The sequence below is a fragment of the Heloderma suspectum genome, chromosome 2 (assembly GCF_057233095.1).
Source record: "Heloderma suspectum isolate Gila_16-S chromosome 2, 16-S_ref, whole genome shotgun sequence".
NCBI classification, from domain to species: Eukaryota; Metazoa; Chordata; class Lepidosauria; order Squamata; family Helodermatidae; genus Heloderma; species Heloderma suspectum.
Window position 1 is genome coordinate 206,453,060 of NC_139459.1, and position 19,363 is coordinate 206,472,422.

Consider the following 19,363-nt stretch of genomic DNA (forward strand, 5'->3'; position numbering starts at 1 on the left):
AAGCGGGCTTCACAAAAATACAAACCAGTATATGATGAATTATTCTGTGATAATTCCTGAAAAGTACATGAAGCCTTATCCTCCATCAAGACTACAAGAGAAGAAGGAAATGGTTTTAATAAAACCCCTTATGTCTGATTATAAGGATTCAAGATGGGGAATTAGATATTAAAATGGCCTAGAAATAATGACATTTCAGAAATCCACCAAAGATCAAGGCATATTTTTCTTTTTAGCTGCTTTGAATATTGATAGTGCTCAAATTGCACTTCAGCATTCCCTGAAGACACGAGAAACTCAGTAACATTTGCTAAAATGCAAAATGAAGACATGGAAGAATGATACAATTCTAATACAATTTTGAAATCCCTATTCATGGACCAGAAAGACAAAGGAACTATCAAGCTGATATGTGTTATTCCACAGTGGGACTGTGTTATTATGTGGAATATGAATTGATGTGAATGTGGTCTGCTAATGAAATAGCTGATCAATGTGTAAGGCCAAGTACAACAGCTGAAACAAAGTCAAATAAGTAACTGTATTAGTATCTGAATGTCAACTGAGACAACAGAAATTATACTTGAAATGAAGATGCCATGATAGGGAATTATCAAATTCTGATGTGCAGAAGAGGAAACCAAGGAGCCATATTCTGGACCATAGACCTTTACAACAGCACCTGCTGAAGTGAAGGGAAGACAGGGTCAACTCAAGACTCTTCTCACTACCTGTGTCAAGAATAAGACAATGGGAATATTATGGAATCAGTCCCTTCCCTATGGTTGAAATAATCAAGGAAAATACTTTATTTTTTCAAGAATTAACATCACTTTTGTTGTTGTTAATCAACCAAGATTTCCAGCCTCGCTTAGTTGACCATATTATAGTCATAACTGTTCTGAAGAACTTTGCCCTGGTAAAAGTGAAAAATGGAAGAATAACCGGACTAATGAAAGAAAGACATTCCTGGAATGCAATTTTGCGACTGGAAAAACGTGTGAGCCAAAAAATTCAAAGCCCTCATAGGTAAATGAAGTTTGAAGGAAAGATAACTGGATCTTGGTTCATAAATCCTTCCAAAATAACAAAGCATGTTTATACACTTTATTTTTTAATGAAGTATTGTGCAATGTCAAAAGACACAAGTGAATAAATCTGCTTAATTATATGGCAATGCCACCCACTAATAAAATAATGGGATAGATTCAGATTATAGAGATTAAAACTCTGGATTTATGTGAGCAACCTAAAACACTAAGGGTGCAGTCCTATTCAGATAGGCGGCCGCCTCCGAACTCAAAGGTTCCTATCCTATCCAGTGCAGGGCGGGAGAAGTATGGAGGGGATTGTTCCCACCGTGCTTCTCCTGCCCTGCATTTTCAGCTAGACAGGTGATTGCAGCTGTCTAGCCATGGGAGGGCTGAGCGAGGGAGGAGGCTGCTGTATGACACATAGGATGTGTTGTACAGGCATTTCTGCCCTCCCCGCCCCAAAATGCCCCCCAGAATGCCCCCTTTTGGCCACTCCACACTCCTCTTGCAAGCATGGAGGATGGGGCTGTTCTGCACTGCCTCCGAGGCAGCGCAGAAGTGGAGGCAGGTCGGTTCTCCAGGAACCGACCTCCAAGTGCGGGCTCCGAGGTCAGTTCCCAGAAAACAAGATATCCTATGGCCACAGGATTGCTCCCTAAAGCCATAGGATTGCTCCCTAACACAAAGATCACTTCCAGGAATGAACAATGAAAAATAGCAAACAAGTCTTCTCCTAATTAATGATATACAGAGACATGAAGAAGTAAGACCAAGATTTATTATTAAAACACCAGTTGTCAGCAGGACTTTGTGTAAGTAGAATTACATCCATCAGAGAAAATATACGTGATCGGGATGTAGTAAACGTGGGATTCACTGTACACATATGTAACAAGTGACTTCATCTAAAGTAATACCAAGTCATAATTTTATAGAAGACACCTTTAAAAGTAACTCAGTGTCAAGATTAAGTCTTTGCAAAAGATAGTGTCTTGAAATTTTCATCTTTACACATTTATTTCATATATTCTGAACTTAGGCAAATAGAAATAAACATATTTCAGCCTATTTCTACTCTCACTATACAGTATTTCACAAAATTTCCAGTAAATTACATAGTTGTACCATGTCCTGAACCTTATTATTCCAAAATAAAACAAACATAGACCATTTATCAATAAAACCTTTATTTCTCCATCTACCTCCTCTTATTCTGATGATATTTGTAAGTTTTAACATATATCCCATACCCTCATCTTTCACTCTGTCTTTTTGTTTCCATCTTTAATTGATGTTTTAACAGCAGTTAAAAGTGGTAAAGTTGATCTCTTTTCCATCTCCTCTTGGTAAACCTCAACCTTAATACTACCAGATAATATAAAACAAAATAACCTGAGATCAACTGTTAAATTATATCCTGTGATATTCTCCAGCATTCTCCAAAACAATTTCCCCCCAAAGTCAATATTTTAGATATTTCCATGATCAGGTGGAAACTGTGGAATTTTGTAACTCTCAAGGAGAGGAAGAATGATGTAATGGAATTATTAGTGAAATTGCTAAAAAAATATACATTTATTTTAAGTTTAAACGATGGATCAAATGTCATACTCAGTAACCATTGGGAATGTAATGTACCTACAGATTTAGCAAATGTTGTTATAGTCAACAAATCTATTCTGGGGTTATAATAAGGAACAAAGACCTGTTTCGAAAACTTCAGGATCAGCATATTAGTGCCTAAACTCATACTGCTTCAGTGACTGGTATAACTGCCAAGTTTAGAAAGCTTGAACTCAAGATGCTTAAAATTCAAACTCTATCAGAAGCTGCAAAACCACGAGTTCTCGACTTGGCTCTATATGAAAGAGATCTTTTCAACTAGTTAAAACAGACTCAATATCTTCTTCTGAGGTTTTACCAGCTGCTGGACCTGTGCAGAGCCGATTAACAGATAGGTGGGGCCTGCGGTGAGACCAAACAGTGGGGTGTGCACTGTGCTATCGTTGGCAGGTGTGTGCCAACCCATCATGCCTTGGTTTCCCTCCCCAACCCCCACAGGGAGCATAACTAGGGAAGCAACCGAGCTTCTTTATTCTCTTTAACTTTTGTGAACCAGCCCAAGAGCGTTGGCTATTGGGCAACATGGAAATGAAATAAATACATACATACATACATACGCACACTCTATTTGTAATTATGGCCTTTTACCTTTCCTGATGACTTGCATTTGGAAAAATGCGCAAAATCTCCCTCTGAAGATGCTCCTTCTTCTGTGTGTCTGGCACATGCTTTAATTTCATTTCTAAGAAATATCCTCTGCCAAACTTACTCTTGAGATGTTGAACTGTCCCAATACACCTACCAGTTGTTTACAGGAGGGAGTAAAAGAGATAGGCAGGGAAAAGTGAATTTAATTAATTTAAAAGTGAATTTAATGTCAATACCTTTATGCTGTTTTAAACATAAATCTGAACCCCAAAAGGTGCCGCTACGTGTGGAAGAAATACCTTAATTTTCCAGACACCAGGATTGCTACCCGATCACAGACAGCCTCTGCTTCTTCCATATAATGAGTTGTCAGAATGGCTGCTCTCTCTTTACTTTTAAAGGCTGCTCGAATTGCTTTCCTAAAAAAATACACACAAGAAATACTTAGTGAAAATGTGGAGTGGCTAACCTGCAAACTGGTGCTCTTTGAGTGGTTCTCATAGCAGTCACAAGTAAGGGACATGACTTAGCAAGCTGGAGATGCGAGGAAGGGACAAATCCACCACCACACACATACTTTTTCCTTAGCCAAACATTTTTGCACCCTTTCCCCAAGAATGCCAGGTAGGTCCAGCATCCTGGCCATCATTTATAAGTTACTCAGATCTCTCAAAAATACCCTTTGGCTTGACAACTGGCAGCAGGAGGTCTGAAGGGATTTATTACTGGCGATGGCAATAGATTTCTAATTTTAAACTTCTTCTTTGTTTCTGCAGCAGCAGCTGAGGTTCCCTAAGACAACTATTAGCTGCAATTTTCTTTTCCCCCAAAATTTTCCTGGACATTCCGAAGAGAAAAATGGCAGCTACCTCAAAATAGTCTGCAAAGGGTCTTGTGGCATCTTAAAGACTAACACTTTTATTTTGGCATATTGTATTTTTCTGTGTATTTTTTTCCTCCTCCCTTGCTCCCTGGTCACTCTGCTCTCCTCCTCCCCGACCCCGCCAGTTGCACTTTAACCTCCTCCTCCACACATGATTACATTGCTTCTTCTTGGTCATTCTGTTCTACTCCTCCCCGGTTGCTCTGTTCTCCTTTTTCCCCACCTCCATCAGTTTACCATGAGAGCCAGTGTGGCATAGTGGCATGTACTGGCCCCAGGAGCATAGCCAAGTCATTTGTAGTGTTACAGAGGCCTAGAGATCCATGCTTGCTTAAGTTCATTATTGTTGCAATAATAAGCCTTGCTAGTAAGCCTCTGAGCATGTGAAGATGATTCAAAGGGCCAATAGTGCGGCCTAGCATATTCCATACTAATGAGTGAGAGTGTAATCAAGCACTCTGCCTGGGAAGCGAAGTTTGTTTACAGGTGGCTGTGCTGAGAACCAAGTGCTGTTAGTTTAAGCTGGGAATGAACGCTAGGGGTGCTTGCTAGTGTCGTGTTGCCTTATTGCTAACATGTATGGTATAAAACCCATTTGACCCAATGGCTCATGGTTCAGAGAAGCGGTCTGATCCAACCATTGGGTACGCCTGTGTGCTGTAAGTTACCCAATAAAGTCTCCTTGTAAGTAAACCTTGGAATCTGATTTATCACTATCTTGGCACCTCTAACCTAAGAGTTCAATGCCCACGGCTGGGACAACACATGGCTGGAGTGTTGGACTGGGAGCTGGGAGATCTGGGTTCTAGTCCCCACTTGGCCATGGAAGCTCACTGAGTGACTTGGGGCCAGTCACAGACTCTCAGCCCATCTCACCTCACAGGGTTGTTGTTGTGAGGATAAAATGGAGGAGGAGAATTATGTATGCTGCCTTGGGTTCCTTGAGGAAAAAAGGCGGGATATAAATGTAATAATAATAAATTCATACCTCCCCCCGCCCCACCATTCCTCAGGCTGCTGCTGCTGCTTCTGTATGGGACCCACTTGGCTCCCATCCGCAACTCATGTTCACTTAGATCCCCCAAAATGTACTGCGTCACCCTGTAGAGTGAGGAAGATTGTGTTGGTGGTAGAAACAGCAGCAGGCTGGAAGGTGCAAGCCTGGTCGGCACCATAAGAACATAAGAGCCCTGCTGGGTCAGACCAAGGGTGCATCCAGTCCAGCATTCTGTTCACACAGTGGCCAACCAGCTGCCCATGGGAAACCCACAAGCAGGACGTGAGTGAAATAGTACCTTCCTGCTCATGTTCTTCAACATGAACACAAAGACATACTGCCTGTGAGTCACTAAAGAGACTCACAGGTGCAGCGGTAGGTCTCCGCAGGTGCCATGGTGCTTGTAGGTGAGTGGCTGGATGGGGAGGAATAAGCTGAAGCTGAACCCTGACAAGACCGAGGTACTTTTGGTGGGAGACAAGAGGAGGCTGGGGGATGTCGACCTGGTGTTGAATGGGGTACGGCTACCCTTGAAAGACCAGGTCTGCAGCCTGGGGGTCATTTTGGACTCCCAGCTGTCCATGGAGGCTCAGGTGTCAGCTGTGAGCCGGACAGCGCTGTATCAACTCCATCTGATACGGCGGCTGCGCCCCTTCCTTCCCGACCATCTGCTCCCATCGGTAGTACATGCCCTGGTCTCCTCTCGTTTAGACTATTGTAATGCGCTCTACATGGGGTTACCCTTGAAGACAGTTCGGAAGCTGCAGCTGGTACAGAACGCAGCGGCTCGCCTGATTAAAGGCAGCCGCCGGCAAGATCACATCACTCCAGTGCTGAAGGAGTTGCGCTGGTTACCAGTTGTTTTCCAGGCCAAATTCAAGGTGTTGGTTTTGACCTTTAAAACCCTATATGGTTCCAGCCCAGCCTATCTTAAGGAGCACCTCTAGCAACACCAGACAGGCCGCTTAACAAGATCAGCCTCAGATGGCCTTCTCTCCGTCCCATCAGCCAGGACAGCTAGACTGGTGGGGACGAGGGAGAGGGCCTTTTCTGTGGTGGCCCCCACTCTGTGGAACTCCCTCCCTAAGGAACTCCGTCATGTCCCCTCTTTAATGAGCTTCCGCTGTGCATTAAAAATGTGGTTGTTCAGGCAGGCATTTGGGGTGGGTTAGGGTATTTTAGAAAATGTTTTTATTGTAGAATTTTATTGTTTTAAACTGTTTTATTATATGTTGTACATCACCCAGAGTGGCTGGGTGACCAGCCAGATGGGCGATTAATAAATTTAATAAAATAAATAAATAAATAAATAAACCTGCAGCTTATACCATAATAAATGTATTAGTCTTTAAGGTGCCACAAGTTTCTTTGTTTGTTAGTTTTGCTACAACTGGCTAACAAGGATATCCCTCTGGAAATTACTAAAAATGTTGTTTAATTTGTGTTGCTACCATTTTAAATTATGCTTCTGTCAATTTTTGTTTTACTGTATTGATTTTTAAAATGATTAATGGCTTTTGTTAGCCCTCTGGAAAGTGATGCTGTAAGGGTGGGATCTATCTTTAACTACATAAATATATTGCTGTAATATTCCATGCAAAAATACAGACTCCATGCCATTTTGTGGTACTCACCACATATGCTGTTTTCCTGTAGGGTCCATACCAGTAGATGGCTCATCTAGTAGAGCAATATGAGGGTTACCAAGCATACACAAGGCAAAACATAACTAAAAAAGAGAAAAGGAAAGGAAATATTAATCTGATGGCTGTTTATTCTAGAAACAGGCAAGTAGCTTTGTGCTGTCCCCCAAAATGCATTGCACCCTATGAGGATTAAAATCACATGCTCAGAATACCTTAAGGGAGTTCTCCAAGCATTCAAGTTTATCATTTGAGAGTGCATTGACACCCCTTCTCCACCTGCTATCCCATCTCTTTCCCACAAGGAAAAATAATCCCTTACCTTAGGAAAGGGGTGAGGAAGTAGGTAGCAGGCATGACGGCCCAAACATCTCCAACAGGAGATACCCATTTGTCCTCTCATTGACTGGAAATTATACTCTGAGTGCCATTTTTTGCAGGGAGTGATGAGGTTTAATAGTCCAGCTCCATTCCCCCAGAGGAAAAGACACTAAGAGCATGACTGGAACTCTCTGCTGCCTGCTAATCTGTTCACTTTCCCCAAGGTGAGATTTTTGTTGTTGTGTCACAGCTATTAGAGAAAGATATGGACTCAATTCCACTTTTGTTACTGGGATCAGATTCAGTCTTATCCCAGAAACCTTTGCACTGTAAATGCAGCAAAAACCTGTTTTTACGTTCTTGCTTGATTCAGTTCCACTCTGGCAACTTAGTTACCTTTAGCTCACCTGAACTTTGTTAAGAATTTTGCACTACAGGTAATTTTAAACTTTTTACCTAGGATGTTTTGTCTTTCTCTCTCTGTCTCTAGTAAGATTAAGAAGCTTAAACAAGGATGAGGTCAGAGAAAGAGTAGGTTAATCAAAGAAGATTTTCAGAAAGATGAGAGAAAATATTTTTAAGCATAAAACTTAATAATAAAACTCATCCGAAGACACTGGTGATCAAAGGGTTGTAGCCAACCCTGACTGTCCACCAGCAGAATAGAAACTGCTGGTGGAACAGGTTTCCCCTCCCCCCTATGCCCCCCAAATCTGCTCCCGAGGGTTGGGGGACCTGCCAGGGAATATGTGGAAGACGTGCAGTGGGCTAGAGGGAGGAAGTCCTGTTGCATGAGTGGAAGTCTGCTTGTGTGATGTTGGATTTAAGCCAACCAAAGGAAACGCAAGTATGATCTAAACTTAAGAGTCTTGTTTGTGGAACTGGAAGTAATGAATTGTTTGGAAAAGCTGACAAAAGGAGAGAAAGAAACTGGGAGCTTATAATCTGTAACTTAAACAATTCATTATTAGATACCAATGTTCAATGATTCTTTTCAAATTAGTGATTCTTTGAAACCTCATCAGAATTTAGTAGATAAGTATGAGTGTCAGTGACCAGATATTTTAGGATGAGAACATCTGTCCTCATCTTGACTTCTTATTTGGGACACCTGGAAAGTTCAGCTGGGTAAGATTTTGGATTTAAAAGTATGCTCCTTCACAATCCTTAAAGCTTTAGAAACATTTATCCTTGCTACCACTGCCACTACTGTTTTTTTCCCTATGCTGTTAGGAATCATATCATGTTATATAAATAATCTGTTTGATTTTTTAGAAAAATAAAAATGTTTTTAGAATTAATATCTCTCAATTTTTTTTGACATTCAACTTTTTCTGTCTGCAATCTTGCAAAAGGTGGGGGCCAGCTTCCACCCCCCCTTTTGCTGGTTTGATTTTTCCTTTTGTTTGTTTTCCCTCCCATTGGTTTCAAAGGGAGAGAATAATGCCAGTACCAGGGCTTGCATAATTTTTCTCCCATTCTGGGGGCATGTCTGGGAAAGAAAGGGAGTTTGGGTAGTATTCAATGTTAGCCCTACTTAGAGCACACCCACTGAAATTAATGAGACTTAAGTTAATCATGACTAACAAGTCTCATTCATTTCAATGGGTCTATTCTAAGCAGGGCTAACACTAGATACTATCCCTTTGGATGCACCACTGTCTGTAGAATGCCTCCTTTTTGCCCTTATCACTGGTGGAGCAGCTACGGTGGTGGAAGCTCTGATGCGGTTGAGGGAGGAACTTTCTGCCCAATGCACAGAAGGGGACGTCCACAGTATCCAAGGAGTTCTGGGCACCCTCCTGCGGAGCACAGAATTGCACCTTAGTGTGGTCTAAATTCCAGGGGTACAATTTTCCTAAGGAGGCAAAATGTGATAGCTGAGGGAGAGAGAAAATGGGTAAGAGGTATTGAAGGAAGCTGTTTGAGCTGTGCCCACCTCAATTCTGCTTGCAGCAATTTAAACAGGGATGCTCACACAGTCAAATGGTCATCCCATCCTTAGTTTCATTTAGTATGAATTGAAAATTCAACTTCTTTTAACAATAAAATACCTTTCGTTTGACTCCTGCCCCAAGTTTCTTTGTTCTTTTCTGCAGGTGTTCCTTAAAGTCAAGCGCACTGGAAATGCTGCAGAAAACCAAATGCACATTTTTGTAGTCTTGAAAGTGATATATTAAGCCTGTTAGCATTCTAAACAACCAGCAACAGAGAACTTTAAAATCTCAGAATATGTTCATTATGTTTCTTTTTCACTGTGCTAGTTAGATTTATGTTATTTGTCTGTACAGCAGATACATGGTGAAAACTGTCCAATAAGGAGGAAAGGCAAAGGTGATGGATTTAGCATTAGTTAATCCCTTTTCGCTGCCCCCACCCATTGTGAATGGTCCATTCCCTTAAGATTTAGAATGATTCATACTTCTGTTACATTTCCTGATTATGGCACGCATCGCGAACATTATTTCGAAGTGAAGAATTTTCCAGATACTCTTGCAATGTGTTACAGTTTGAGTGGAAAAAAGGCTAAGCCCTTCAACTGGTTTGAGATCAAGCCTCAAAATTACGCTGAGTAGTAGAAAAATTACTACAATATGCACAATTCCTGTCAAAGTATCACTTTCTTCAGGGGCAAGAAAATTTTAATCTATTTTTCCCCACCTCCTTTAGTAGGAGTAAAGTGGGGCATACTCATAGATCCTGGACATTCAATGTATTACAATAAATATTCTACTTCTATAAAACCATTTGGAGGCACTGAGTCTCCTTTTTTGGTTCACCTCCTCTTTTGAATCAGTGGTCGAGTGTGAAAGGTACACCTGTGTAAAATACCTTTTAAAAATGCTGGAAAGTTGTGAGAAAAGGCTCAGTCCCATTTCCAAGTATTTTAAAACTGTGCCAAGTTTCACATGAGTGACTCCATCACACTTGATGAAAGCTCTTATATTCCATAATGGAGTAGGGCACCCAGTGGAAACCACATCCATGTTAGGTATTTAGGAATAAGGATACATTTTACAGAAAAGGTGGACACCTGCTCTACACACAGAACAGATCTTCCATAATAAAAAAAAATACACTGTGCAAGCTAGAACACATGAAATACAGAAATAAGTACCACTGAACAGAGGGTATAATTCCAAGAAGAGTGTGCATTATTCTTTAAAAATGAGAATGGTGTACTTTTTCAGGTTACATTATAGACATACCTGAAGTTTGTACATAATTTGCACCTTGTCCTTCATACAACAATCGCCACTCTATGGCATTTGTAAGAAAGATCAAGCCAGTGACCATTTTCAAGAAGACCATATAATAGTAAAATAAGAGAAAGAAAAAAATGGCTAATGTACAAGAAAATAAAGTATTTAAAATGAACCACTTACCATTTTATGACTTCTTTCATGTCACTTTCACTCATTCCTTTGATAGCTCCATAAATTTCAAAATGCTCCTGCAATGTGATATCAGGCCAAAGTGGATTTGCCTGTGGACAGTATCCCACAAATCTCATGGAGTTATCCTCGTTATTCTCACCTAAAGAATAATTTCCCATCAGCACCTGTGGATATACCAGGCTTTATTCAATACCTTTATATAATGTTTGCAGTAAACATGTAGGAAAATACTTAAAGGTGACAGGAGAGCCTTGGCTATTGGGCGGTATAGAAATGTATAGAAATACAAATAAATACAATGAAAAGCTGAATTAAAAGAATGACAAGATGTATTAGCTCAAAAGTTTTATTCAGCTTGCTTTTACTATATGATCACGCTTTTGTACATCAGGATAGCCCTCCTATTTAGGATGGGCAGTCACAACATCCCACTGCTATTTCCGACTTTAAAGCTGCAATCCTGTACCCACTTACCTTGGAGAAGAGTCCACTGAATTCAGTGGGACTCACTTCTGAGTAGACATTTTTAGGATTGCACTGTAAGTCAAATAACTTATATGAGGAGTACCCATTTTACCCCCAGCTTTACTCTTGATTGCAATGTTGTCAGAACCAAGAAACCAAGAGTCTGTTCTTAACTCTTAATGATGGTTTATTCAGTTCAACCACATATTTTTGTAGTCCTTTTATGGACTTTTTTCCAGTTCATACTTCTAAAACTGTTTATTAAACCACAAGTAAGTTACACACTGAAAGTTCGTATGCATGGACATTTCCAACAGTAGGTACACCACTCATTGGGTGTACCATTTAGTTGTCTATATGGTGACTCTTTGGTAATCAATGTTTCCATGCCAACTAATTAGGGATGGCGGAGAAATCCTCCCGGAGTCCGTGGCGGAACAGACTACTCCCCCCTGCCACCCCGCAAAATTCTCCCCGGATAGACCCTACCTGCCGCCGGCCGGTCCGGGTCCGTCTGCTGCCATCCATGGCCCCAGTCTGCGGACGCAAATGGCATCTGGCATAGTGGATGCCATTTGCGTCCCTGCTTTAGTTGTGATAGGCTACGTAAATATTTATGTAGCCTATCACAGCAAAGAGCAGGGACGCAAATGGCACAGCGGACGCCATTTGAGTCCGCAACCGGGCAGCGGATAGATGTCCGGCTGCGGACGGGCCTTGCCGGCGGCTCCACCCAGCCGGCGGCTCCATGGACTCGCCGCAGAGCGGAGCCAGCCAGGGAGGATTCCGGGGGGAGGGACGGATCACCCCCCCCCAGCCGGTGCCCTGAACCAGACGGGTGAGTGGGGTTCGTACACCCCTACAACTAGTACGAAATGTACCTCTAGTGTTATTCTGTTTCCACATATAATATCTACTAAAGCATGTATGTATGTATGTACTTATTTATTAGATTTATTAGCTGCCCATCTGGCCAGGTACTCGGCCATTCTAGGCGGCATACAATTCTAATAACATGAAATACAATGAATTTACATAATCAACTGAACAAAACAACAAAACAAAACAACACTGCTCTAAAAAACTCTAACCCACCCCAAATGCCTGTTTGAACAGCCAGGTTTTTAAAGCCTGGCAGAAGCTCATCGAAGAGGGGGCATGGCGGAGGTCACTAGGGAGGGTATTCCACAGAGTGGGGGCCAGCACAGAAAAGGCCCTCTCCCTAGTCCTCACCAGTCTAGCTGTCCTGGTTGATGGGACAGACAGAAGGCCTACTAAGGCTGATCTCGTTGAGTGGCATCCCTGGTGTTGTTGGAGGCACTCCTTAAGATAGAGTGGGCCGGAACCATATAGGGCTTTAAAGGTCAATGCCAACACCTTGAACTGGGCCCGGAAAACAACTGGTAACCAGTGCAACTCCTTCAGCACTGGAGTGATGTGATCTTGCGGATGGCTGCCTCTAATCAGGTAGACCGCCGCGTTCTGTAGCTGTTGCAACTTCCAAACCGTCTTCAAGGGTAACCCCACATAAAGCACGTTACAGTAGTCTAGGCGAGAGGAGACCAGGGCATGAACTACTGATGGGAGCAGATAGTTAGGGAGATAGGGGCACAGCCGCCGCATCAGATGGTGTTGGTACAGCACTGCCCGGCTCACAGCTGACACCTGAGCCTCCATGGAGAGCTGGGAGTCTAAAATGACCCCCAGGCTGCGGACCTGGTCTTTCAGGGGTAGCCGCACCCCATTAAACACCAGGTCAACAACACCCAACCTCCACTTGTCTCCCACAAAAAGTACTTCGGCTTTGTCAGGGCTCAGTTTCAGCGTAGTCCTTTCTCTCCAGCCACTCACCAACTCCAGAAACTTGGACAGGGTTTCTACAGCCAACTTTGGTGAGGATTTAAATGAGAGGTAGAGTTGCGTGTCATCCGCATATTGGTGACACTGTACCCCAAACCTCCTGATGATAGTCCCCAATGGCTGCATATAGATGTTAAATAACATCGGGGAGAGAATAGAACCCTGTGGCACCCCGCAAGTGAGCAGCCAAGGGTCTGGAGTCTCCTCCCCCAGAACTACCCTCTGGTACCTGCCAGAGAAGAAGGAACAGAACCACCGTAATATGGTGTCCCCTATGCCCAACCCCACCAGGCTTTCCAGGAGCACACCATGGTCGACGGTATCAAAAGCTGCTGAGAGTTTGAGGAGAACAAGGAAGGAGCATTCACCCCTATCCAGAGCCCTCCCCATATCATCCACCAAGGTGACCAAGGCTGTTTCTGTCCCATGCCCAGGCCTGAAGCCCGACTGAAATGGATCCAGATAATTGGCTTCTCCCAAGTGTGCCTGCAACTGCAAAGCCACCACCCGCTCAATCACCTTGGCCAAAAACGGCAGATTCGAGACTGAGAGAAAGTTGTTCAAGTCTTGGGGATCCAAGGAGCCTTCCTTGGTCTTATCACCACCTCCTTGAGGGCTGATGGCATCTCTCCCTCCTCGAGGGAGACATTCACCACCGCTTTGATCCCCTCCTTAAGTCTCTTCCTGCAGCTCATAATGAGCCAAGTTGGGCAAGGATCAAGTAAGCAGGTGGTCGGCCTTAAAGATGAAAGCACCTTGTCCACTTCCTCAGAAGGAAGAAGCTGGAACCGATCCCGCACAACCAGTCTGCCACTGGCTACCCCTCGTTCACTAACTGTATCCACAGCGCACGGAATAGCACTCCTGATCTGGTCGATTTTATCTGTAAAGTGCATTGCAAACTCATCAAAGGAGGCCTTAACTCTATCAGTTCCGGAACAACTGGACCAACCAGGTTCTGGACCACTTGGAACAGCCTTCTGGGACGGCACTCGGCAGACGCGATAGCGGCAACATAAAAATTCTCTTGCATGTGGCCTCTGTATGAAACATTATTTTCATCAACCTAGAAATAGGAACTACTGCATGAGCTGTGAAACCTGTTCTGGATAATCCTGTAATGGGTATACATGAAACATGGGAGGAAGAGAGGGCAAAGTAGTTAGTCCGCAGTTGGATACCTGGCCTGAAGTTGGTTCAACTTCTCCCACCAAAATATTAATCAGTGTGCTCTTCCCAGCTCCATTTGGCCCTAACACTCCAAGAATTTCCCCTAAAGAAGAAAAACAAATATGAGAATTTGCAGGTTTCCTTAACAAGATGTTCCATTTCATTTTATTTTTTAAAATTATTGATTCGGTAGTAAATCAATTAACGCCAACCTTTTTTTACACAAAGAGAGACATGATTAGTTGCCACTTTCTTTATTTTTCTTCCAAGAAGAAAATCTCTCTTTTCATCATATTCTTTATGCAAACTGCTGACCAAAATTGCTGGTTTCTAATAAAATAAAAGATAATGCAGAACTTAATAACAAATTACTTTGATTACGTAACGCAAATCCCAGTCAGTCAATGTTAGAGGTATACAGACCTGCCACTTCCCCCCCACCCCCCACCTGATCCTTCCCAGTTCAAAGTTTACATAGAGAAATCCCATGGTGAACCAGCCTGCCCACAGAGACAGCTTTCAGCCACCTCTGTATTTGTGGGGCTATGGGCACTATAACTATGGAAATGACCACAGGGCGTTTCTGTGCACAGCTTGCTTCACATTCCATGATACTATGAGGTTTCTGTACATCAGCCTTCCCCAGCCTGGTGCCCTCCAGATGTGTTGGACTGCACCTCCCATCATTCCCATCCAGCATGGCCAATCTGGACAACGTATCTGGAGGGCACTAGTTTGAGGAAGGCTGCTCTACAAGGTCTCGTGCATAGGAGAGACTGTGTGGAAAATAATAATACTAATAATGTGGCTTGCTCACAGGTATGGATCAACCCGTGGAAGTCAGGCATATTACTATTGGAATAATCACCTTTTCATATTAGTACAAGTTGTTTCTGTGATGCCCAGAAAGAGATCCATCACCAGCTGCTTCCAGATCTCTGTGTAATGATACCAATGTACAAGTGGCCAGGCAAATCACGCCTTGTGCATGCTACTTTATGATGGGATCTGGTGCCACTTAAGTTCAGAGGATTAAGACAAAGGGGCAAGATTTACCTCCTCACAGCTCTGGCAGGTTGTCATCTCTTTAACCCTCAACCTCTCAGCTGTAACATCTTCATCCTCATCCTCCTCATGTGGCACATCTGGAAATTTCCAGGGCTTCAGTTTCACAGGAGTTCTGAAAATATATCCATTTCTGCTCATAGGACCTCTGAACAGGTTAGTTGATACAACTAACAGGGAGCGGGGGTGGGAACCAGTCTGTTCAATAGGCCAGACCTGGTGAACTGGAATGCTCTACCCTTGAAACCCTACTGATGTTTTCCTATACAAGGCGTCCTTGTGGCAGAACTGGGTGGACAAATGATCTGGAGGTGCCTTCATGTGAAAGACTATGGGCTTCTCTACACAAGGGTTTTGTAATGCGATTGTCATTTTTCAGGCAGTGCATTCATGTCAAGGACTAAGCATAAAAAAGCACTTTTACACTTAACTGGAGAGGGTTCCCGAGTGCTGGGATTCCTAGTGTCATCCACCACCACTGCTGAAAGAGGAGAAACAACTTTCTCTCTCCCTGCTAAAACCCAAACTCTCCAAGTAAGCAGCTAAAGACAGCACTTCTCAGTCCTTGTCCTTTAGGTCAATGCCACAGCAGCCGTGGGCTATTTTGCCAGATGAGAGAGGATGACTGGGTAAAAAGGAGGGGGTAGCGCTCCTATTAAAGTAGCTGATAATACCCATTCATCCCCGATTCAATCTGTCACATGTAGCAGTAGGAAGAAAGCTGTTGTGGGCAACAATCACCACATACCTGCCAACCACAGAGATGCCTGGTAAAAGATAGGATGTGGGGACGGTTTTCTAGAAGACAGAATCAGTTTGGAAGTGCAGGGCAGCAAGGTGGGGGAGAGTGAGGACTGTGTTCAAAAATGCTGAGAAACATTTCTGTAAACCAACAGTTCTGGAACATCTATCCTGGCATATTCTGGAAATACCTCCTAGCACATTCTTAATCCTACACGCTTACCTAACAATGTACATTTTCCTTGAAATTTTGGATATTATAGGCTAATCTCATAAGGTTTTCAGTGTAAATTAAATGAGCTTTGGGTCTTCAGGTTTCTATATTTTGAAAAGTTTTTTCCCCCTGTGGTACTGGTGCAGTACTGTGGTGTCCCCCCCCCCCCTTAATAATAATAAAATCAAACAGCTCCTTTTATTACTCACAGAGTCTAGGCATATATATAAAGTTGGAACAAACATCTATTCAACATACTTCTGATTCGAAATACTAATTTAACTCAAAGCATTCTTCATGTAATTTTCTTTTTTAAGGCTTCACTATTATTTCTAGCTTGGCGTCACCCTTAAAATGATGATTATAACAGGACAAATAATTAAATCAGTTCACTCAAGGATTCATGGGAGGAGAATTGCCAGGCCTGTAAAGAACAAAGAGATTTATGCTCCAAACACTCTTAAGAACCTGTTGTAGTGCATGCCTCATTGCAGTTTACTGCTGGCAAACTCTGACCTGGGCCGTTTCCACGACAACGGAAGGAGAAGCTAATGGAGGAGTACCAGATTTTTAAAAAGGAATTGGCTTTGCTGTGTGCAGGGTTCCACAACCAAATTCTCTGGACCAGTAAAAATCACTTCACAGAACATACTTCCTGGTGGGGGTGGGGGTTGGAGTGGACATCATCTGACTGGCAGGGGCTGCTCAACCAATAAGAGAGGCTTCCCCCCTCTCCCCCCGCCTTTCTCCTTTCTCCAGAAAGTGCAGATGCACCTGCATTTCAGGAGCAAGCCTCATTGAGCACAATGGGAGTTACTTCTGAGTAGACACACATATGCTTGTGCTGGGAAAGATGCGGGGGAAGAACACAAAGAGGGAAAACAGCCCCCATTTTAACTCACAGGACCTCATTGACCATAATGGGAGTTACTTCTGAGGAGACAGTAATGGGTTTGTTGTGAGAAAGAGACGGAAACAAGACCCTATTTTAATGCACAGGATCTCTATAAGGAAGCTGTGAAGTAATTACTTCCTAAGGCAATGAATCGGAGCCTCGAGATCGTGCTTAAACGCACTTAAGGAATTGGGCTTTAAAATGTGCAGTGTCAATTGAGGGGCTTCTCTGTTATTTCTGTGGTCATTGAGAGGACAAGCCTCATTCTCAGCACAATGGGAGGAAACACCCCTTGACTGGGGTCAGGGTGAAAGGCACACCCCGGGGCAGTGCTAGCATACTCAAGCTAAATGCGGGGGGTTGGGGCATACAGCAACTATACCGGGGAAAAGCCGACTTAAGGAAAAGAATTGGACTTTAAGTAGTGTCAGGAAATCTGTCTTTTCCCTGATAAGCTCTGGGGTGGCTGCTGGATGGCCACGACGTCATGTATCCCTAATGATCTCAACATGCAGCCGGCTAGGAGTAAATCCCTTGTGTAGTAATTTCAATAAGATCTTTAAAAGGAAAATATGGACACACCAACCTGAAAAATGGGTCCTCTCTCATTGATTTGCCTCCACACTTTACCTCAAGATAGCGTAGAAGGAAGAGCCAAATTACACATTGCAGATAAGGCTAAAATGAAGAGAAGAAAGGGTTTATTAAAACAATTTTGCTGCTTTACTATTTGCATTTGTAACATAGCACGCCAACTGCTATGTTGGTACAACATTTATAATCCATAGCGTTATGCCAGCCGTGTATTTATGATACTAAGGCATTGTCAAGCAGAGACATCAGTGCAAACTTTTATAAGAGATGCAGGGTCTGTAGTGATAAAAAAATTCAATGGCAATCTGGTAGCTGAATGCCAGGAAGTGCTGGTTCCCTCTCAAACTGGCCAGTTCTTCCCAAAAGACTTCTTAGTTGTTTTGCCCTACAAAGCCCTAAATGGCTTGGGCCAGGATATCTGAAGGACAGCCTCCTCCCATATGAATCTATCTATATTTTATATCATTATTAGAGGGCCTGTTATATGTCTCACCAGTTAGCAAGGCTATGTTGGTGGATACTGGCAAGAGGCCCTTTTCTGTAGCAGCACCCTGATTGTGGAACTCCCTTTTCAGGGAGATGAGGTTGGCAACACTTGTTAATGTGATTTAGGCTGAACGACAACAACAACAACAAAAGACTGTTTGGTTCTGTCAGGCTTTTAATGCTGCTTGATGTTGTTGTATCACACTCCCCAACTTTAATTTTAATTGTAGCTCTCAGATTTTATTTTATTTATGATTGTGTTCATTTTTTAATGATATGAAGTGTTTCATCCACGTTAGGCAAAAGGTGCAATTTGTAAATGTATTAAATCAGTAAACAGTGCTGTGCGGTGCTGCCTAATTCTGTAAACATGCTTTAGTTTCCATGGCAAAAACGGAGATCTGTACTGTGCCAGCTAAAGCAGTATCCTACGCTTCGTAGTTGCAAAGCTTCTACTTGCCACTAGGAAAACCTTTACCAGAATCCCTACACTCCCCTATTGCAAGATGCCACAAGGTAAAATTGCACTATTAGGTTGATGGCACATCTTACACTACATTGTTACCCTTTCTGTATCCAACTGAAAGCCATGTCTAGGACTATTTATTATTATTACTCAGAAGTCTCTTATTGTCGAGTGTTTCTGAGCGCAGGGAGTGGGATAGCAGCTCAGATTCTGAAGGAGAACCATCAGACATGGGGGAGGTGTTTTCCCAAACTAGTCCAGATATGAGTAGGCCAGCTTCTCAGGTTACAAACGTACAGATGGCTGAGCATGAGGCCCTGTGAGAGGCAGCGAACAGGAGGAGGCGGGGTTTGGGGAGGATGACCTAATAGATGCCAGATGCGGGCGTAGAGCGGAGAAAAAGAAGACAGGGGCGGAACTTAGACGGTCTACCCAATTGGCCTTGCATGAAAAGCTGTGCTTAGAGGCCTCAGGAGAAGAGAGGGACCTCCCCGCCTTAAGTTAGGTTAGCCAGACCGCCTCCCTCTTCAAATGGTGGGCAACTCTCGTAAATTCCATTTGAATCCCCTGAAGGCATTCCTTTGTAGACTGAGAGTCTCTGAGAATTTGCATCTGTATGACCCTGTATAGTAATGGATTAAAAGCTGATTAAATAGACTGAAAGCCTCTCGTCTGTGTATGTTTGGGCAGGGAAGTAAAGTGGGGGCTAAGGGAATCCTGACACTTATCTTGTCCCTACTCTATATCCTTAAACAGCATTAAAATGTCACAATGGTGGCAGGGTCAAGCATAGTGCAATCTTGTTCACACATAACAACAGCCCACGGGTTAAACAACCCATGGGCTGTCATGAACTAGTGGGAGAGAGTGAACATACTTGCTGCAGCGCAACCGGCACTTCTGCTTTTACTGAACAACCC

General features: G+C 43.1%; 1 protein-coding gene across 13 annotated transcripts in view; it reads right to left on the minus strand.

The window, feature by feature from the left end:
• The window catches only part of LOC146353871 (cholesterol transporter ABCA5-like), an 84,399-nt gene that overhangs the window by 9,612 nt on the left and 55,424 nt on the right, over window positions 1-19,363 (minus strand). For 11 of the 13 annotated variants that reach the window (XR_014788196.1, XM_084837530.1, XM_084837534.1 and 8 more), the window contains 9 exons: window positions 17,484-17,575; window positions 15,039-15,162; window positions 14,195-14,312; window positions 13,994-14,085; window positions 10,476-10,651; window positions 9,144-9,219; window positions 6,760-6,854; window positions 3,545-3,664; window positions 3,246-3,395 (listed from right to left, as the gene is read on the minus strand). Coding sequence is in view for 10 of the 13 variants with exons in the window: in XM_084837530.1 (XP_084693656.1) it covers window positions 3,246-3,395; window positions 3,545-3,664; window positions 6,760-6,854; window positions 9,144-9,219; window positions 10,476-10,651; window positions 13,994-14,085; window positions 14,195-14,312; window positions 15,039-15,162; window positions 17,484-17,575 (1,043 nt within the window). In the remaining 3 variants the exon portion in view is untranslated. Of the gene's footprint in view, window positions 1-3,245; window positions 3,396-3,544; window positions 3,665-6,759; window positions 6,855-7,090; window positions 7,340-9,143; window positions 9,220-10,475; window positions 10,652-13,993; window positions 14,086-14,194; window positions 14,313-15,038; window positions 15,163-17,483; window positions 17,576-19,363 lie in introns of those variants that run through there. The other 2 variants (XR_014788198.1, XR_014788197.1) reach the window with 2 other exon arrangements.